General features: G+C 36.9%; 1 protein-coding gene across 1 annotated transcript in view; it reads right to left on the reverse strand.

Annotated features, from left to right (window-relative positions):
* Positions 1-23011, reverse strand: part of LOC114054114 (ethanolaminephosphotransferase 1-like) — a 151694-nt gene that overhangs the window by 49635 nt on the left and 79048 nt on the right. Inside the window, exons 4-5 of the mRNA XM_027877241.1 lie at positions 21711-21779; positions 10060-10328 (exon numbers count right to left, since the gene is read on the reverse strand). Coding sequence (XP_027733042.1) covers positions 10060-10328; positions 21711-21779 — 338 coding nt within the window. The remainder of the gene's footprint in view (positions 1-10059; positions 10329-21710; positions 21780-23011) is intronic.

The following is a 23011-nucleotide window of genomic DNA, read 5'->3' on the forward strand; positions in this document are numbered from 1 at the left end:
AAACTGTACCAAATTGATACACCATTAGAAGCTATTAAGCAATTTCAAATGTTTGGACCAATCTGACTCTGGCTTTTAATTTCTAAAACATTCTCTCCTATTGCTAATGTTATTTGGGAAATAAATTCTTGAGATTTTATAAAGTCTAAAGTATTTTTCTTTTTTACAAAAGTAACATTTTCCTTTGAGGAGGCAAGAAAAAGGGTGGGGATCCATTTTGGCCAGCGAAGAACCAATAGTTTCCTGATCTCATTGTTAGTGAACGTATAAATCTCAAAGGCTCCTGTCTGACCTCCCCCTCCCTATTACACTAAAAATACCTTTCCATGACTTACATATGCTATTCATATTTTAACTGGCTATTAGTGTATAGATTGAATGGTTTTGTTCTGCTTTTGGCATGTCCTGGTCATGTCGATTTAATCTGCCTTATGTTGTGAGACAAGAAAGATAGAACTTGATCTATGCAGTTCTCTTTATATCACAGGATATACAGAATCCCATCAATTAGTCACAGTACATGTTTATGATGATAATCATTCACATTTATAAGCACATTAGGCTTAAAAGCAACATGGCAGGGGGAAAGGAGAGTGAACTTGGAGTTATGAAATTTGAGTTTGAATTCTGGCACTACCACTTACAACCAACCTGCCTTAGCTTCAGTTCCCTCATCTATAAAATGAGAGGACTGGACCTCATAACTTCTAAGGTCCCTCCCATCTCTAGATCTTGGATTTAAATCTAGCCCTATGATCACAAAGCATTTGATTCCAATTATCCCATTTGAACATCTCAATAGCCCTATAAGGTAGGTAGTCGTTCAGTCGTGTCTGACTCTTTGTGACCTCATTTGGAGTTTTCTTGGCAAAGATAGTGAAGTGGTTTGTCATTTCATTCTCCAGCTCATTTTACAGATGAAGAAATTGAGGCTAACAGGGTTAAGTGACTTGCCCAGGGTCACACAACTAGTAAGTGTCTGAGGCCAGATTTGAACTCAGGAAGACTCATCTTCCTGACTCCAGGTGTGGCACTCTATCCACTGTATACCTAGCTACCCTGTAAAGTAAACAGCACACATATTATTATCTACATTTTAAAGATAAGGAAATGGAGCTTCAGAGAGGTTAAATGATTTGTCCAAGGTAGCACAGCTAGTAAACAGAAAAACCAGGACTGAAACCTAGCTTTCTAGATGACTAGTCCACTGCTCTATCTACTACATCACCTGGTTGGGGTGGGGATGGGGGGTGGAAAATACTACATAAACCCCTCTAGTTCTTTGGCAAAGCAGAATCAGAATCTCAACGGATGCAAACTTCAAATGGGTCAACCTTTTCAATGTCTCTCATCTTTATTCCCCCTCCCCCCTCATTCCCTTCAAGCCCTCATTACCACCTTACAAGAAAAAAGTCTCCAGTGGGTCTTTAGTGCTCCGTATTCTCCCTTTCAGATTGCTATCAGGCTAATAACCCCCCAAGCGAATAGATTTCCCTCGACCTTGTCATCCCCTCAAGCTATTATTTCTCTCATCTATTTCAGAGTCACAGTCCTAGGAAAAGCCAATTTACCCTCATTGGCTCTATTCATTCACTTCCTGTTCATTTTTCAACCCCTTGAAATCTGGGTTTTCAATCCTACCACTCAACCAAAATTGCTCTGTCTAAGGTTACTGATGATTACTGAACTACATGATCCAATGGCTTATTCTCAGTCCTAATCCTTTTTGACATTTCCACAGCTACTAACTGGCATTGACTACCTTCTCCTGGATATTCTTTCTTCCCTTGGCTTCCATAACGCTAACCTCTCCTGGTTGTTCTCATTGTCATAAACATATAATTGCATGGGGCACTGTGCTAAGTATAGTGTGAAGAGAACTACCCAGATCAAACTCCATCTCCCTTGCCTTACAACATAAGGCAGATTAAATTGATGTGATCCAGGATACACAGAAAGCAGATGAAAGCCATTAAATCAGTATACTAATGGACAGTAAAATATGGATAGCATAAGCAAGACAGGAAAAGGTATTTTTGGTATAATTGAATTGGGGAGAGGACAGTCAGTTGATTTTAGATTTACATGTTTCATGAGGATCCCATAACATAACATATATAAAGTGCTGTCATTCATTCATTTAAAAAAAAAGTGCCTATTATATACCAGGCACTGTTCTAACTACTGGAGACATAAAGACCAAAATGAAACAGTACCTGCCCTCAAGGAGCTTATATTCACAAACTTTAAAACACTATGTGAATATTGGGTTTTATTATTATTGTTATCATCTCATTTTTCCTCATCTTAGTTTGGTGGAGTTTAGAAATTGTTTACAATTTCCAAAGCACTTCATGCATATTAACTCATTTGACCTTGATAAAAAAAAAAAAAAACTCCTTTGTTTTAGAAAGAAGTAGTCCTGGGACAAGTCACTCTGCTGTTGGTAGCCTTTTATGATTAATTTTCTGCAGACTCTTGGACAAATGGATAAAATGACTACTTTTTTTGGTAATTAAATCAAAGTATTAAGATAAAAAAAAGATTTAAATCTTTATAAGTCTGACCACAAATTTTCAGTTTCCTTGGTTGGATAATCACTTTATTTTCTGCCCTGTAAACAGGGACATTCCCCAAGGCTGTGTCCAGGGCCCTCTTCTCTCTCTCTTTATGTAGATTTCTTGGTGATCCCTTCAGATACTCTAGGTTTAATTATCATCTCAACACACATGACTCCCAAATGTACATATCTAGCCCTAATCTCTCTTCCAAATTCCTAAATACCAACAATTACCTACCTAAATGTCCTGTAGGCATTTCAAATATGACACATCTGTCCAAAACAAAACATAGTATTTCCCACACCTAACTCCTTCCTCCAAAATTCTCTATTTGTGTCAAGGGCACAGTCATTCTTCTAATCACAAAGGTGTGTAGTCTCCAAGTAATCTTTGACTTTTCCTCTTTCCCACTCCACCCACATTCAATCCATTGGTTTTTTCCTATACACTAGTTTCATATCCACTCCTTTCTTGCTACTTACAAAACTACTACCACCCTAGTTAGGCCCACCTCATCTCTCCCTTAACCTACTGCAATAATCTTTTCACTGGTCTCTCTGAAGCCAGTGGCCCTCTCCAATCCCTTCCTGCACATTTATCAAAATAATCTTCCTAAGACACAGTTCTGATCACATCACTCTCCTTAGCATAGTGCCTGGCACTATGCTAAGTGCTTTATGAATATCTCATTTGATCTCCTCAACAACTCTAGGAGGTAGATGCTACTAATATCTCCCATTTTACAGCTGAGGAAACTGAGGCAGCCAGCAATTAAGTGACTTGCCCAGGGCCACACAGGTAGTAAGTATCTGAGGCTAGATTTGAAGTTATGTCTTCCTGACTCCATGGACAGTTAGGTGGCACAATGGATAAAGTCCTGGGTCTGAAGTCAGGAAGACCTAAATTCAAATCTGGTCTCAGACAATTAATAGCTGAGTGACCGTAGGCAAGTCACTTAACCATGTTTGTCTCAGTTTTCTCATCTGTAAAGTGATCTGGAGAAGGAAATAGCAAACCACTCCAGTATTTTTGACAAGAAAACCCCAAAAGGGGTCACAAAGAGTTGGACATGACTAAAAATGCCTAAACAACTTCCCAACTCCAGCGTTCTCTCCACCGGGCCACCTAGCTGCAGACTCCATGGAGCCTGGCATTGAGAGCTTCCACAGAAACACTCCAAGTTACATTTCTAGACATTTCACGTTACTCTTTTCTTCAGAAACTCTACGTTATAGGCGAACTGGCTTGCTTGAAGTTCTCCCGCACTTGGCATTCTATATCCCGTCTACAGAGCTTCCCTCTGGCTGAATCCCATTGTTGAAATGCACTCCCTTCCCCTATAATCATTTTCCAGCATTGTGTCACTTCCGTAGCTCATCTTTTATGACTGTCCATCTTCTATGGCACTTAGCAGAAAAAATTCAAATTTCTTAACTTATCATGTAAAACTCTATGGCATTGGACACCATCTTACTATGTAGATGGTAACAATAGTATTACAGTATTAGCCCCTTCCCCTGAGAAGTATCACCCTCACAGACAAATGTGGCACATACTAAAAAAGGAAATAAAAGAATAAATGGTAAGTTCCCGAGAAGGTGTGAAGAAAGTACTATGTGAGGTCTAAGAGTGAGGGAAAGGTAATTTTTGACTAGGAATATAAGAGAAAACTTCATGGAAGAGGTGGCATTTGAGTTGACTTAAATTCAACAGAACGGAGCATTTCAGGCATAGGGACCAATATAAGCAAAGGTTTACAGGTGAGAGAAAGCAGAGCATGTATGGTGAATGGTACAAATAGCCATTTGCTTTGGAGCATAGTATATGTGGAGACAGATAACATCAAATAAGGCCAGGATTGTTAGATGATTCTGATTAAGGCAGTTCACTGGATAGAGCACCGGACCTGGAGTCAGAAAGACTTGAGTTTAAATCCAGTCTCAGACACTTATTTGTGTGATTCTGTGCAATTCTGGGAAAGTCACTTAACCCTGTCTGCCTCAGTTTCCTTATCTTTAAAATGGGGATAATAAAAGAACCAACCTCCTTGGGTTGTTGTGAGGATCAAATGAGATAATAATTGTAAAATGCTAAGAACATTGCCTGAAACTTAGTAAACACTATATAAATGTTGGCTATAATAATAATTATCATTATTATTATTATTATTATTATTATTATCCATCATATCACCTAGCTACCCCGAGGCTGGAATCGTATCTTCCCTAAACTAAGTGGGTATTCAAAAGAAGTTTGCTGAATGGAATTTAAACATACTTGTCATTGTTTTTCAGTCATTCAGTCACATCCCACTCTTTGTGACCCCATGGACCAGGCCTTTCTATCTTCCACTATCGCTCAAAGTCTGTCCAAGTTCATGTTCATCGTTTCCGTGACACTATCTACCCATCTCGTCTTCCACCACCCCCTTTTCTTTTTGCCTTCAATTTTTCCCCACATCAGGGTCTTTTCCAATGGGTCCCATCATCTCATTATAGAGACAAAGGATTTGAGCTTCAGCTTCAGTATTTGACTATGCAGTGCATAGCCTGTATTAATTTCCTTAAGTATTGTAAAAATACTGAGTAAGAAGAAAGTAAAGAAGGTTAAATTTTCCACTTGCAGCTTGGATCCTTTCCCCTTCCCTTTGGGAGCCGCACTGATCATTCCCTTGCTATCTTTAATTTCATCTTAAGAACTGATTCCTTCCCTGAGCTGTACAAAGATGCTCAGGTTTACCCTATGCTTAAAATGATCCTCTTGTTCTTACCATTCCCTTATGGTACAATACTACGTTTCTCCTCACTCTCATTGCTTAATTCCTAGAAAGAGTAATTTATATTTGCTGTCCCTATTTCTACACCAACCATTAATTTCTTAACCTCTTGAAAATTCACTGCTTAACTGAAATTGCTCTCTCAATGACCCCTTAATTGCTAAATCCAACAGTCCTCATCACCCTTGACCTTTCTGCAGCTTTTGAAATTGCTGTTTTTTATGATTTCCTGGTTTTCAGAATATTGCTCAGTTTTATACATGTATATTTAGGCATAAAATTGCATTTTTATATAATGTTTCTTTCTATCTTATATATTTTACCTATTTAAAAACATTATTCAGAGAAGGGATCCATGCTTCACCCAACAATCAAAAGGACCCTTAACACAAAAAAGGTTAAGATATGTGGACTAGACATTTTAAAATAATACTAAGATCAGGTTTTATGTTCAGTGTGAAATAAAATAGCAGGTACTTGATAATACTTGATGAATTGGATTTAAGATCAAATTATAAAAGTATAAATCCATTAAAGCAAATTTACTATTCACAAATTGATGATGATTTTTCTTTATTAAATGTCTTAATTTCTCTTTCATCAATGAAAAAATACATTGTATTACTGAATATACAAAGTAATAAGATTTCATCCTCTCTCTTTTTGAATAAATACATTTTTAATTTTTCAAAATAAAATTTAAAACTCAATAGCACTCTGATCTAAGCCACCACTTCAGAAATGTAACTGTCTTATGAATAAGCTGTCATTTTAAACTAATTGGAACACCAGTTATAAACATAACACAGTAATTAAATTACTCACTAATTTGGATGTAGCATCACAAAGGGTACATAAAAGGAACAGACATAAATCAAGAAAATTTCTAGATTTTAATGATGCTTCTTTTTATGGGGATAAGCAACAGTTAAAATTTATTTTATATCCCAATTAAGAAAGATAAAATCATATACAATTTGCCCCTGCTGAGAATGAAAGTAAATCAATTTAGGATCATTTCCTATTTTATCTATACAAGGAAAATAAAGCTTTCATAATGTTGAGTGAAAACTTATTTATTCAACTATAAGAACTGGAGGAAAGTAAAAACGATTAGCATTCAAGTACTGGAATGGAAATTTGGACCTCAAGAAACTAATAATAATGATGATGGCTAACATTTATATAGCATTTACTAGGTACCAGGCATTGTGCTAAGTGCTTTACAATCATTATATCATTTGATCCTCAAAACACATGAGATACTATTATTTATCCCCATTTTACAGATGAGGAAACTGAGGCAAACTGAGGTTAAGTGAATTGCCCAGGATCACACAGCTAATAAATGTGTGAGGCAGGATTTGAACTCAGGTATTCCTAACTCCACCCCCAGTGCTCTATCCACTGCAACACCTACCTACCCCATAACTATCTACTATGAAACTAAAACACAGACATTTCTATCAATGCAACCAGTGAAGAGGATGCCAACTAGCAATAAAACAGAGGATAGGTAGCTAAGTCCCACAGTGAATAGAGCACTAGGTTTGGAATCAGGAAGACTCATCTTCATGAGTTCAATACTGCCCTCAGATACTTACTAGCCATATGACCTCGGCCAAGTCACTTAACCCTGTTTGCCTCAGTTCCTCTTCTGTAAAAATGAGCGACAGAAGCAAATGCAAACCACTCCAGTATCTTTGCCCAAAAAGAGCCCCAAAATGGGGTCACAAAGAATCAGACACAACTGAAACAAATGAACAACAACAAAGCTTTGTGAGGTGGTTCACTATGCCCTGAAGTAAATCTCTGCATCTTCATAACTACTTATTATACTTGTCAAAATTCAATCTAATCCAACAAATCTCTACTAAATGCCTCCCATGGGAGACCCTTGAGGGAGACAAGCAGATGTGAGACATGGCCCCTACCCTTATGGAATGCACAGCCTAGTAGAGGGATGACATATAGACAGATAACAAGAAGAAGTATTTATGATATGGCTAGCATATTTAACGTGCTATGCTGGGCACTGAGGAGACAAAGACAAAGGCAAGGCAAGAAGCGTTGATTGATCACTTGCTATGTAGTCAGGCACTGCCCTAAGCACTAGAGATACACATACACGCAAAAAGAAATAGGGTCCCTGACACAATACTTGCCCTCAAGGAGCTTACATTCTAATGGGGGAAGACAGCATACAAAAGGGAGCTGGAAATCAGGAACCGTGAAGAAATGAGAGGGGGGGAATGGTGACAAAATCCATGGAGTCCGAAGCCCAGCTGAGAGAGAAATAAAGTATGGCCAGTCTGGAAGTTGTCCCCAAAATGGAAGCCCTGAAAGGACCTTACTAATGGGAAAAGGGGGATCACAAAAAAAGCATTTATTTATAAATACTTTTTGAAGTTTGCAAGGCACTTTACAAATACTATCTCATTTTATCCTTACAACCCTGGAAGGTGGGTGCTATTATTATCCCCATTTTATAGTTGAGATTACTGAGGCATGCAAAGTTCAAGTGATTTACCCAAGGTCACACAACTAGAAAGTGTCTGAGGTCAGATTTGAATTCCAGTCTTCCTTACTCCAGGTCCAGGTCCAACACATTTTATCTAGATGCTACATAGCTATCACAAAGATGAAACAGTCCCTAACCTCAAGGAGTTTACATTCTAATAGGGGGATACAAGATGCAACAAAAATAAGTAAATAGGGGAGACAACTAATAATTGGAAGGATTAAGAAAGGCCTCACTTAGGAAGTATTGCCAGAGATGAACCTTTAAAAAAGCAGATTTTTAGAACACAGAAATGAGGAGTAATGGCTACTTCTAAGTCTTTAGAAGCAGTTATTAGCACAGTGGATAGAGCACTGAGTCTGGAGTTAGAAGATCAGAGTTCAAATGTATTAGCTGTGTGATTGTGGGCAAAGCATTTAACTTCTGTTTGCCTCATTTTCCTCAGCTATAAAATGGAGATGATAGTAGCACTTACCTCACAGGTTTTGTGAGGATCAAATGAGATAATATTTGTAAAAAGTGCTTAGCACGGTGCCTGGCACATAGTAGGTACTATATAAGTCCTCTTCTCCTTCCCCTTTAATAAGTGCTTAAGAGTGCTATACTCTATAAAGTTCACTTAAATTTGTCCAAAAATAAATGTAAATGGAATGATATATCTACTAATCTGAATCAAAAAAAAAAAAGAAAATGAAACAGAGACTCATCTCAAACTATTTATTAAAATAGGTGAAATCCTCTTATTGTGAATAATAAGAGTGCATGATACCCAATATCACACTTTGTCTTCCTAAGCCAATAGGAAATACCTGTGGTCAAACACTAAAACCTCATAGTACTTAAAAAGTGAAATTTTCTATCCTGAAATGGGTTACACTATTCAGTGGAAGTAAGTGAAAATGAAAAGCAGTCAACAATATTGCTATAAAAATCCCTATGGTATGTTAAGTAATAACAAGAATAAGCCTAGATGGGGAAATATTACCCCATTATACACTAATTGCTACTGTAGTTGATTTCCTCAACCAGTAATTATGGTTTTCATCATCTGACAGGAGGCAGTATGATCTCTATTGTAGGTACTATATAGTGTGGGCATAAAGATGTCCAATTATAATGCTAAACAGGAAGAGTAGGGGCTCATACAATTTAGGTGAATTAAATCTAAGCAGTCACTTGCACCCCTATTAAATGGTGAAATAGAAGCTAGCTACACAAGCGACAACAGTTTCTTCATTATTATGTGGTACCGTGGTGGCTACTTAGACTTCCTTGATCTCACCCAAGGTACAGTTTAAAGATTAGACATAATGCATGGTGTCCCTAAATTATCTTTCCTAGATTAAATATAATTGAAAATTAAAAACCCAGTTTGCCTTTTGGGCTAAACCAATCAAAATAATCACAGACATTTCTCCTTCAAGTGACACTCAAACAAATAGGATGGACTTCCCTAAGCTGAAACGTACTGCAACCATGTCAACATTCTTTTCTGTACCAAGAAAACGGAGTAAGTATAGTTCTAGTCTCAAGACTAATTATTTACTTTATTAGTTCCAACATGATCAGTGTTAGTACTGAACATATTTGCCAAATCTTACTCCTTGGAGTGAAATGAGAAAATTATGCTATCCAGACATGGAAATGTCCAACATACCTTCATTTGCTAATTACTATAATCAGGTCATCAACTCTTATCTTAACCAGCTAGCTTTTAACTTTTTAGAAAGGAAAATAATTAATTTAATTAAACAATAATTAATTTGTTTAAAAGTTCACTAATTTGTTAATCATTCTTCCCTCATTCAGACATTATTCATTGGATCTTTAGAATAAAACCAATTTAACATAACAAAATATCTAGAAAGTAACTATCACTTTAATGGACTTCAATAAATCCAAGTTAGTATATCAATGTTGTCAAACTCAAATAGAAATAGGGGCCACTAAACCTTCTGTAAGGATCCCTGCAGGCCCGTTATTGACTAAGAAAACCACTTATTTAACGTTATCACCATTCACCCAAATTTGCAGCTTTTCTAGAGGCTGTGAGAAAAGCTTGTTAAACTTTTCAAATTTATTTTTCTTTATAACGGTATTGTCATTGTATATGACAATATACAATTGTCATATTGTATATTGGTTTGCCTTAGGGACTACCTATAACACAACAGGGTTTAAAAATTAAGTAAAATTCTTACCACTTGGCTTAGGTCATATCCCCAAGGAAGAAAAAGGACTCCAGTGTTATATTTTTCCCAATGGGACAACATGAAGTTAAGCAAAACAATGCTCAGGAACAAGAACATCGTGTGCTCGGAAAGTCCCGGGGAGCCCCCTGGACTTGCACAAACAGAGAACCAAGAAATTGTGAAAAGGGAAGTAGCCCAGCTATCCAACCCATGGTCAAATAGCTCTCCCAGAGGACTACTGGACTGTGTTCTTCTAGCATGTTTCCCATCTATAGAATCTGTAAAGGAAACACAACAAAGAAATCAAAGACTTTAATGGAAGAAATATAACCCAATGCATTTTTTGTGGTCAATGCATGAAATATGTGTAATAACAAAGAAATAAGATGATGGGATCATAGCTCTAAAGCTGGAAGGGAACTCAGAAGTCACTGACTGTACCCCTTCATTTTTACAAGTGAGGAAACTGAGTCCCCAAAAGAGGTAGACAAGAGACTTGCTCAACACCATATAGGTAGTCAATGGCAGAGGTGGGAGTTGAACTTGGGTCAGAGACTCCAAGTTCAGCATTCTTACTACTGCACCATGCTGATGAATAAAGTCAATAACATACTGCACACAAAAACATAACTATCACTGACCACTCTCAAAAAAAAACCAAATTTTTCTACAAAGATTTTATTTATTGTATGCTAATACAAGTGTCCAGGTTAGTCAATTCATTAGAAATAACCATCTGTTTATTGGAAATAATTTACCCACTTGTTTATTGGTTTTCATATATCTATATCTAGATATAGATATAGATATAGATGTACAAAATCATACATATATCATATATCAATAGACCAGGTTCTCATTCTTGTGGGTTTATAGACTGAATTTAAATTGTGTTAAAGTCTAGAATGTGAAAACATCTATGTATTTGTTTCTAGCACAAATAAGCACTTATTTCTATATAAAAAATTAATCAGCTCATAAATAATCAAAATTAGTGTCACTTATTCTCATGAGGTTGTTCTGTAGTAACTAAAAGAATATGTGGCCCATGAGGGGCTTTGCCAAGTACCATCAATGAAAAAAAAAGATTGAAAACTAGACAATAGTTAACAAGCATTTATAAAATGCTTGCTATATGCTAAGCAGGCATCATTGTGCTAAGCACTGGGGATACATAAAAGGCAAAAAAAAAATCTCTACTGTAAAGGAGCATACATTCTAATCAAAGAGATAACATATAAATAATTAGGAATATGTACTGAATAGATGAAGATCACCTGATCTTATGTTCACTTTGCATCTGCTGATCTCCCTGGTTCCTACTCCTCAGAACAAGATGCCCCTCTCAGGATAAGCTCATTACCTCTAAACCCTCCACCATGCTGCTAATTTAAACATTGATTGACACCAACTGCCTCAGCTTCCTCTCTTCTCTGCCTCTGAAGGGCAGAGTACCAAATTCCTCCCGACACCTTCCTTTATAGAAAGCAGAAACTGGAATCTCAGATCACTCAACTTTGCATCTGTGTGCCCTCCACTCCACCGAACAAGCCACCCTCTGTTGTCCCATTCCCCCTCCTCACTTTTCTGCCTCCTTTTAGGTGTTGTCTCCCCCTTTAGAAACTCCTTGAGAACAGGGACTGCCTTTCTTTTTTATTAATTGTATCTCCAGCACTTAGCACAGTGCCTGGCTATTAGGTGCTTAACAAACATTTACTGGATTGGTTTATTGGACTGGATTGAAAGGGCAACTACCAGTGTAAGTAAAACGGCTGTCTGATTGAATTTTTCACTTTTCACCCCACTTTTCAAGGGTACTGATGGCAGAGACCATTTCATTTTTGTTTCTATCACCAGCACCTAGTATAATGCCTGGCATGAAGCAACAGCCATTTATTATGCACTTACTGTGTGCCAGGTGCTTAATAAATAAATATTTGTTCTGATAGCATCTGAATACAGACCTAAGCATATTATTTTTAATTTTCTTTCCCTTTTTCATTGGGGAAGGGGGTGTTGAGTTTTTTCCACAAAATGACTAATAAGGAAATATGTTTTACAAGATTGTACGTGTTTAGCCTATATAAGATTGCTTACTGTCTCAGAGAAGGGGGAAGGGAAGGAGAGAAGTATAAAATTTGGAACTCAAAACCTTAAAAAAAAATACCAAATGCTAAAAGTTGTTTTTACATGTAACTGGGGGGAAATAAAATATCATTTTAAAAATCTATTGAAATGAATTGAGCACATTTTCAGTAATACTATTTCCTCAGATACCCCCAGATAAATACAGTTCCATGTTCTAAAGCTAAAATGAACCTAAAACAAAAACAAAACAAAAAACAAAAAGACCAGAATGGAAAATAATCAGACCAAATATTAATAATGCTGCCAATAAAATGTATGCTAACTTTAGTTTGCTCCACTATGATTTTATGATGATTTTTCTGTGATATAATTGATTGATATATATTTTAAAATGTTGTATAGGGCAGGTGGTCTACCCATTAGGTTAATTATACTCTGGCTGCTAAATCAAGCAGGGTAAGCTAGTGAAAACTTTTTTTTAATATTTTTATAGTGAAAACTTCTATGGGCCAACTAATTTTAAGAAATAATTTTCAAGGCTTCATGATTGGCAAATGCTGAGTGGACTACCACAAAATCAAAAACCATTATACAATACTAAAGAATAATATACCTTCTTAGCACAGCTAAAGGTAGGGGACAGAAGGCGACTTACTAATTAGGAGAATTGATAAACCATCTGAACTCAGTGAAAGATAAGTAAGTAACCCAGCTAGTCACACAATCCTCATGGAACAGAAAAATAACAAGAACCACAACCCTTTTAACCTGAGAGAAGAATTCGAGTGGGAGGGGGAGATGAAAACACACCCAAATAACTATAATGTGAAACAGAAGATAAGTTGGACTTGATCCCTCCTCACTTCCAAAAATAAATAAATATGATTATCATATGATTCCACAAGAATAAGAGATGTTCTATAGCTATACAAATTTTGAGGAAGAAAAGATCGTTTCTCACTCAACAGATCCTTCATGAAGGAGGTAACCTTGAAACTGGGCTTTGAAACAGAGAAAAAAGTAAAGAGAGAAAATTCTAGACAATTCTAGACAAATCAATTCTAGACATTCTAGACAAATCAATCAATAAACATTTGTTGTTATTCAGTAGTTTTTCAGTCCTGTCTGACTCTTCTTAACCCCATATGGGGTTTTCTTGGCAAAAATACTACAGTGGATTGCCATTTCCTTCTCCAGCTCATTTTACAGATGAGGAAACTGAAGCAAAGTGACTGGCCCAGGGTCATACGGCTAATAAGTATCTGAGGCTCGATTTGAATTCACAAAGATGAGTCTTCCTATCTCCAGGAGAGGAACTCCAGGCACTCTATCCACTGCACCACCTAGGTGCCCTAAATAATAACATTTATTAAGTATCTAATATGTACCAAGAGCTGTGTTAAGCACAGGAATAACATGAGTAAAGATACAATGGTAGAGAAGCTCTGGACATGGACATATGAGAGACAACTGGTAATTTAATATGTTTGGAGTCAATCATTTGTCCATAGACTGATCCATGGAAAATGTTTATCTATCTGAAAATTTTTACTAACAAAGACACTTGTTAAAACCCAGAAATTCAAACTCTGAACCACCCCAACCCATTACCCTGAACATACAGAAGGTAAAGTGGTCCTTGATAAAGACGTTTTAACTGGTCAGCTGTAGTAGAATAAGATGAAGATAAATGGCAGAGTTTGGATTGGGAAACCCTGACATCAAGTACTTGGAGGGGTATATTTTGCACTAAGGCGATAAAGGAAGAGTGGCACCATATTATGGAAAGACTTGAATCCTTGGCTCATGAAATCTAGCTTTATTTAGCAGAAAATAGAGGAGGATTTTTTAGCAGATGAGTCAACATTTGTGTGCATAAGGAATATTATTAGTTTGGAAGTAATATGAAGAATAGATTGAAAGAGAAAGACAGTCACTAGCTAAAACTTTAGCTAATACCTTAACATGAATTTGAAACAAAAAAGGAGTACCTCGGAGATGATCTAGTCCAACGTATACATTTTACAGATAAGTAAACTGAGTCCCAGAGAAGTGAAATAACTTGTCTCATATCACAGCTTTTTCATGACAGAGTTGGAACTAGAACTCCCATCTAATTATTTGGTCACCAATTAAAAGAACATAATTAAAACAAAACATATAGTCCTTGAGGTGAAAGCAAGATGGCAGGTGAATGCCAAATGGAGAAAATAGAAGTAGATAAGAACGATGGAAAGATGTCAAAGGAATTCTGAGTACTTCCTCAGCTTACAAAGGTCAGTCCTAACTATGCCGCTTAAATCAGAGGTTATCGGCTGTGAAGTGAGAACTGTCAACTCAAGTCAAAATAATTCTTGTTTACTACATCACAATTGGCCACCGAGTAACTAATTGTATAATCACAAATACAACTATAACAGTTTCTGATAAAATACAAATACATCTTTACATATTTTGTTTTCATGCAAATATCTGTAATATTGAATGGAGTGGAGAAAGAAATGCTGAACAGTAAAATCATTCCTAAGTCCTGTTGTTTTGAGCTATCCAAGTGACTATCATAAAAATCCAGCTGGTGGTTTTTAATGCCAATCTGAGAATCCTGCCATAATGCCTTTTGAGGTTTAACTTAAAATAAGTTATGCATGTTGTAATACATTTGTTCCTTACAAGACAAGATTTACAAAATGGGATTTTTTTGTGTGTGTGTTCAATATACCTCTGGTTATTGGAAAACTGTAGTGGTAAAAGGAAGATCTCCTAATTAAAACACAGACCTAATCGACAAAGCATCTTGAACGTGGTAAACAGGAAAGAAAATGAAGGACCAAGGAACTGGGGAGTCTACAAGAATTTTTCATTAAAAAAAAAAAAAACAAAACTGTACACGATTGCCAACAATTCTGTGGTTTAAGCTGCTTTCAGAAGGAGGAATGTGATAATAGCTCCTGGGTGGAATAATTTTTTGGCTAGACTTGTTTAAATCTGAGCCTAAAACTTTGAGGGAACAGCTTGGACTGCATTTATAATTTTTTTAAAGTGCTATGCATTTCATCCTACTGTGGTCTTGCCAGACACTGGGCCTTTAGGGAGTCTGGCACCAGATTGTACACCAGCAAAGTGAACTCTCATACACTAGTTGTTATGAGCTGCACAACTCCACAATCAGCATTAATAAGTGTGTGCCATGTCCCTAAAGTTCTGCTGGGGTCTTTCAAATAGACCCCTAAAATAGAATTCAAAGGCTTTTTCATTAGGGAAAATAATACAATTTCATTAAACCTCCAGAAGAGAGTCAATCTAAATTAGTAAGGGTACCATAAGTAGGAGATAAGGGATAAATACAACTAGTGTTTTTATTATTTTTCCTTTAAATCCTTATTTTTTCTCTTCTTTTAACAAATAGATCTTAAATTTTCCAGAAACAAACGTAGCTTACCTTTAGACTTCATTTATATTTTTCACTAATGCTGTCTGTTAATTAAATGTTTTTTATACCTTTTCAGAAAGTTTCCGAAAAATAGGATTTTTGTTTTTTTTATCACATTTCTGAAGTGACTGGCAGCTAGGTTGTACAACGGATAGAGTTCTGGACCTGGAGTCAGGAAAACCTGAGCTCAAATCCTGTCTCAGATACTTACTAGCTCTGTGACCCTGGTAAATCATTTAACTTCTGTTTGCCTCATTTTCCTCATCTGTAAAATGGGGATAATAATAGCACTTATCTCCCGAGGTATTAGTAAGGAACAAGTAAGATATCCTTAAAGCATTTAGCACAGTACCTGGCATATATCAGGTACCTAATAAATGCCTGTTCCTTTTCTTCCTCTTGTAAATGTTTTCTTCATTAAAAAATTAGGTTTCTTGAAAAAGTAGAAATAATAAAATTAGCTAACACAGTTTCAGTTTCTATAGAGGCAGTTAGGTGGTATAGTGGATAGAGTGCTGACCTTGGAGTCAGGAAGACCTAAGTTGAAGTTTCAGACATTCCCTAGCTGTATGACACTAGGTAAGTCACTTAATTTTCTGTCGGCCTCCATTTACTCATCTGTAAAATGGGGATAATATGCATGTACTTCACAAGGTTGTTGTGAGGATCAAGTGGCTGCGCAAAGCACTTTGTAAATTTTAATGCATTCTATAAATGTTAGCTATTGTTATTATTATTATTTCAGATTGCCATACAAATAATATAGTTCTTTAGAATTTTCAAAGCACTTTGTTCAGTACACCCCTATGAGGTGGATAATATAAGTATTACTCTCTCCTTTTTGTAGATAAAGAAACTCAGTCTCAGGGAGGTTGTGTTCCCTACCCAAGTTAATACAGCCAGAAAGTTCTAGAGCCAGATTTAGACCCACGTCTCTCCATTCTAAATCCAATTTCTTCCCATGATGCTACATTATCTGCTAAGTGAGAACTGAATGATTTTTCTGATTATAATACACTTGATGCTCCCCTTCAGCAACTACAAGGCATAAGCAATACTGTGGAACTGCAGAGACAGTCATCCTTCATTCTCCACACTTCATTCTTTGCGTAATGACAGTCCATGCTCAGTTTGTGCAGATAACAGATAAACCGCCTCCTAGGTCATTCACTAACAATTTGCTATAAATCTTTCAAAGACATTTACCAGAGTGAGGCATAGAGCACTTAGACCCCGTCAGACCCTGATAACAGAACATAGGCATCCCCAGCTCCATGGCTTGCTTCTGTCATGACTTAAAATTGAGCTTGGAATTTGTAACCCTATTTCAGGCCTGTACTTACCAGCAAAACACAGTAGCGTGAGGAAATTGTATTCTATCCACATGCTGATCAAAGTTTCAGGCCTAATTAACTTCTTTAAGAAGATTATCCTTTCTTATATATTCATAGATGCAAGTGGATTTGAAATCACTGAAAATTGTTCCTAATATGACATAATTACCTTAAAGTAAAAACTGTAGGTGAGCTAGAGAGTGTTATACATAAATATAAAAAGGCAAAAGTAACTAGTCTTTAAAAATTAAGCATCAAATTCAAAGTAATTACAAAAATGAAGGAGTAACCACTGCCAATCATTATCACCAAAACCTAATTTACTAAAGATGACATTTAAATTCTTGACTTTGGAAGATTTTTTTCCCTCTATTTCATTCCTTAGATTCTTTATTTTGTTTTGCTTTTAGGAAGGGAAAAAAGAGAGATTCTTAGGGGATAGGAGGGAAAATAGTAGGAAAAAAAAGGAAGATCTAGATAGAAGACCTAACCTAGAAGTTGCTATGGAGGACAAGAAGGAATGCTTTTTAGTATTTCTCTTTAAACTTCTGTATATGAAATGTTCAAAAAGGCCTGATCCTTTGGAAGGTTAAATCATTGTTTTCCTTAAAAGTCAAATGTTTAAAGAATTCTCTTTATAGATTGTAAAGTCCCCAAATTTCCCTTGTTCAAAGAGTTTTGTTAAATGAAAAGGTAGGGATTTACAAGGCTTCTGAATTCACAAGCAGCCCTATTTTGTAAGGCCAGAAGGTGGCAGCAGTTTCTCATACAATTTTCTAACACTATTGCTATTCTCACCTATGCTATTCTGCCATGTAAGTTTTCAGAATGTCTCTCACTAAAGAGGAATTATCATTTATTTATGCCACTATGTCTAGTCAAGCTATATTTCTAAAGCAAAAAGACTTGCCCTAGAGAATTTCATTCACTTTTACACTATTACCTATTTGGAAATTCACATCAGGTGTAATATAGTTCAAAATAGCAAAGTTGTCAAGCAAGGTGGGAAAAAAAAGGGAAATTGGGAAAATGAGTAGAAAGAAAAAAAGAAATAAAAAAGTGAGCACTTGTTCTTCCTTTGATCACAAGATGAAGCAAATTAGCTTGTCTACAGTAGTCCAGTCAAAAAAAAATCAGCTAGGAGATTTAGATATATGTTATCACTCTTAATTTTTAACAGATGGATTTGGGAGCTTGTAAACTCACACTATAAATGGGTATTTGAAGGGTATCATCATGACTACACTCCGCTGTGGGGGATATGAGAGAGTTTCACATTTCCCACAATAGATGCTCCAAACCTCTTTCCTCAAACCTTTAACCATACCTTTTCTTACTCTCAAATAATGGCTTTTCCTTCTACTAGGAAAAAATTAAGGCCATCAAGGTGAACTTCAACTTCAATGTCCTCATCTTAGCATTTCAAAATTCTCATTCCTATTTTCTTCTTTCCCTCTAGTTTCAGAGGAAAAAGGCAGTCCTTCACCTTGTCAAGGAAAACACCTCCACCTGTACTTCTCAACCCACTCCACATCTCTCCTGTGACCTTGCTCCATCAACCATACCCTGTCCCTTACATCTCCTCCTTTGAATGTCTCCTACTACAGTACAAAGTATATTTAGGTCACCCCAATCCTAAGAACAAGCCAAAAACAAAACAAAACAAAATCTTCCATTGATCCTGCTGCTCCCTCAAGCTATTATACTCACTAACTACATTTTCTCTCAACTCGAACTTTGCTTACAATTTGTCTTCTAACTCCTCTAATCTCCTCAGCTTTTTGATAATAAATGAATGACTTCCTTATCACTAAATTCAGTGGCCTAATTTCTGTCCTCATCTTCTTTAACTTCTCTTGAGCAACTGTTCACTTTCTAGATATCCTTTCTTCTCTCTGGCCTGTGTAACACCACATTCTCTCAATTCTCTTTCCTTCCTTTCCAACAGCTTCCTTTCTCTTTTGCTGGCTCTTCATATCTCCACCTCTGGTATCCCCCCAAGTTCTGCCTTTGTCCCTCTTATCACCTTCTGTATTCTCTTCTTTGTTGGTCTGATTCACTATTTGAATTATCACCTCTATAAAATGACTCCCAAAGCTTTACCTCCCTCAAACATCTCCTTATTTCCCACCCAGTAGCACTCATTTGGGATTTCTTTAGCTTTTCCACCATGCCCACCTGATCATGTACCCTCTCCCTACCATTTCCTTTTCAGGTTTGTGTGTGTGCATTTGTTGTCTTCCTCTGTTTAATTGTAAGCTCCTTGAGGGCAGAAACTATCTTTCTTTTTACATATTTGAATCCCTAGTACTTAACATAGTGCCTGGCACTTAGTAGATGCTTAATAAATGTTTATTGCCTGTTGACTATTGATCTCCACTCTCAAATTCTGCCATCCTATACTTACAATTATTAGATATCTCCATTTGTATTTCCCACCAACAAATCAAAATAAATCTTCTCCTCAAATATGCCCCTCTCCTTATTTTTCCTGGTCACCCAGGTTCATAACTTTGGAGTTATCTTTGATTCTTCTCTGTCCCCCAACTCCCATTTCCAATCCCTTTGTCAAGTCCTATAGATTTTACCTCTGTCCCTTTCCCATCTATCCTTTCCTCTTAACTCTTCATGTAACCACTCTGGTTCAGACCCTCATCTCTTCTCATGTCTGCCTTTTGAAGTCCTGCCCTTCCTTCCCAGATAATTCAGGCATCTGTCTTTCAATGAAGGCTCCTCCCTCTCCCATCTCCACGGCTCTCCACTCCCATGAAAAGTGATATCTACCTCCTCAAATTTCCCACAGCACTTTGTCTAAACCATTCTCCATACTTGCATTATCCCTAGGATCACAATTTTCTGTAATTATGACACCTTCTTTACTCCCCTTCCCCCCAACTCACCCAACCTGCCCCTTCCTCTACATTTTCTCTCATTAGCTTCCAAACCCCTTGAGAACAAGGTCTGTGTCATTTATCTCTAGCTCCCAGAAAAGTATGTTTCTTTCCAAAGGCACTTAATAAATGTTGATTGAACTGAATTTAATTGAACTCATTTAGCCAAATATGCATTATCTTTTAGTAGAAGTATACTTACCACAACAATGCTGATAGGACCAGCTCAAGCTAACAGTTTCACTGCACTAGGTAGGAAGGGAAGAAGTGGCCTAAGTGGACAGACCATTAGCATTAGCCCTACTAAAAAATATGATTTTGTCCACCATCACTCCTCAGATTCCTATAATGCTCTGACCCCAATCCCACTCAGCTTTTGCTGGAATTGATCACTGCGTCTGAATTAGTCTTGCCTTGATAAAAATGATACTTGCCAATAGTTTTTCCCAAAAAAATGACATCTCCCTTCAATTTTATGGCTCAAAAGGATATTCAAGGCAGTTAGGTGGCACAGTGGATAGAGCACCAGCCCTGGAATCAGGAGGACCTAAGTTCAGATCCGGCCTCAGACACATAACACTCATTAGCTGTGTGACTCTGTGCGAGTCACTTAACCCCAACTGCCTGACCAAAAAAAAAAAAGGATATTCAATTCAGCTGGACTGGAAGTTTTCTTACTTTGGAACACCTCACTCACCTGAACTGCTGGATTAGCTATCATACTAAGTAAGATTTGTCAATTCTTATAATGGGCAAATTGATGCCTGATGCATAAAGAGCCACATTCTTCCCACCATGAACGTAACTCTAACCATAAATACTCTGGTCTTTAGCTGTATGTGATGCTTTGAATCAAAACACTCTCATACTAAACCCCACAATGCTCAGAACATAGACTCCTACTTCAGATGGATTTCTCCCCAACAGCCCTCCCCCACTCCATTTGTACCAGGATTCATCTAGGCCAGTAATTAAATTCCAAGTAGAGCCTTAGGAACAGAACCTAATGAGGCTTATACAATAACCTCCCAACCTTGCAAACCTATGAAGCCCTTAACAGGGCAGCTGCCATTGTTCAAAACATTTTTGTAAATCTTCATTTTAATTTATTTTCAGAACCTGGGATTCATTGTTTTGCCTTGGTAGTGGAAAATCTGAACGCTCTGAGAATAAATGTGATTTTTAAACATAGCCCCAAATTATTCAGAGCTACTTTCAACTCTGGACAAGTCATTTAAGCTCTCCTAGACTCAGTTTCCTCACCTATAAAATAGGGAAAACAGTGGTTGTAGTATAAACCCTGACACATCAGGTAAATATGAGTTGTTATCATCATTCCTATTATTCTGATAAAGTGAATAATTCATTTCAACAATATGATTTTTTCCAGTCCTCCTTAATTCTAGTGCCTCCCCTCTGAGATTACCGCATTTGTCCTGCATATATCTTGTTCGTACATAGTGGTTACATGTTGTTTCCAAGAGGACAGGGATTGTTTTTGCTTTTCTTTGTATGCCCATTGCTTAGCACAGTGCCTCTGAGGACATCTTTGTATTATACAGTAATAATTGTATAAACACAATATAATAATGGATATTCATTGTCACTATCCCGCTGCTATAATTTTCAAAGCCACATTTTTAGTACAAAAAGTAAAGAACTTTACTTTAGAAAAGACTAATTTATATTTAGTATATTTGGTTCGAGAAAGTAGGGATATGAACTATATTTGTCAATAGCTTCCAACAAAAATTATTTTTTTCCTTACATGTTATGATTCAAAGGGGTAAGCTTTAATTCATCTGGAGGTTTTCCTACTTTGGAACACCTCATTCACCTGAGCTGCTGGATTAGATATTATCATGCTAATTAAGATTTGTCGATTCTTTTAGTGAACAATTTTTTTTCATACTGTACCTAAAGCATAGGCAGAAAAGGTAGAGAGAGCAGCAAACCACCACACCCAGTTTGGAATAAGCTGGGAACCTGAAAAATACAAGAATTAAGAGTAAGGATCATACCCAAGATAGTCACATAAATGACTATACATAACACCTCTTACCATCTTATATAATTATTTAATAGCATTCATACTAAAATAAGCTTAACTATTATGCCCTTTAATGTATTTGCTATCCACAGACTTCATGCAGGTTATGTAAAATGTCAAAAGTTCAATTCGTGCCCACGTCCTTTTACTCCAGATGTAGTGCTCTTTCCATTAATACCACATTGCATCCCACAGTAACTGTTTGAATTATTTTAGTAGTGAGTCACAGACATTTTGGGGGGTCATGAAGTTCCACAGTTTGAAATTGCTGGGCCTTCAGATGACTTGGTCCAAACCCTTCATTTTATAGTTGAGGAAACAGATCTCAAAATGGATGTACCATAAACATCTACAAGTCACCAAGTCCAAAATAGAATTCCTGGAGGTTAAGGAGGGTCACATTGCTGGTTTAGGGGCAGAGGGTGATGCCTAGTCATTTAAGCAAACAAATTAAATATTGAGTTAAAATAACCTTGACAAGTTATTCACACTCACTTCACATATCCAATCTGTTGCCAAATCTCATCATTTCTACCTTCATAATATTTTCCCTACATATTCTTTTCTCCCCTTACATAGCCACCACCCTGATGCAATTTTTGTTGCCCTCACATCTAGTCTACTACCATAGCCTTCTGGCTGGCTTTCCTACCTCAACTATCGCCCCACTCTAATCTATCCTTCTTGTTGCCAAAGGGATTTCCTTTTGGTTGACCATGTCAACCAACTCCCCACCACCAATAAACTCCAGAGTCTTGCCATTATCTTCAAGGTTCAATATAAAATTCTATCTGGCATTTAAAGCTTTTCATTATCTGGCCCTTTCCTAGTTTTCCTGTCTCCTTACACTTTACTCCCCTCCAAATCCTCTATGATCCAGCAATACTGGCTTTGCTGCTCCTTTGCATCTCCCAACTCCGTGCTTTTTCACTGACTGCATTCCCATGTCCCAAATGCTATTCCTTCTCCTGGCTTCCTAGCCTCCTTATCTCACCTTCTGCAAGAGGTCTTTCCTAGTCTCTTCCCCATTCCCAAACTGCTCCTGACTTCTGAGATTACCTCCACATACACTTTATATTTCTCAAATATGCCTCTTTTTTGCATATGGTGTCCTCCATTAGAATGGGAGTTCCTTGAGAATAGGGGATGTGTTGTTGTTTTTCTTTGT

This window comes from Vombatus ursinus, unplaced genomic scaffold (assembly GCF_900497805.2).
Source record: "Vombatus ursinus unplaced genomic scaffold, bare-nosed wombat genome assembly UNPS02014812.1, whole genome shotgun sequence".
Classification (NCBI taxonomy): domain Eukaryota; kingdom Metazoa; phylum Chordata; class Mammalia; order Diprotodontia; family Vombatidae; genus Vombatus; species Vombatus ursinus.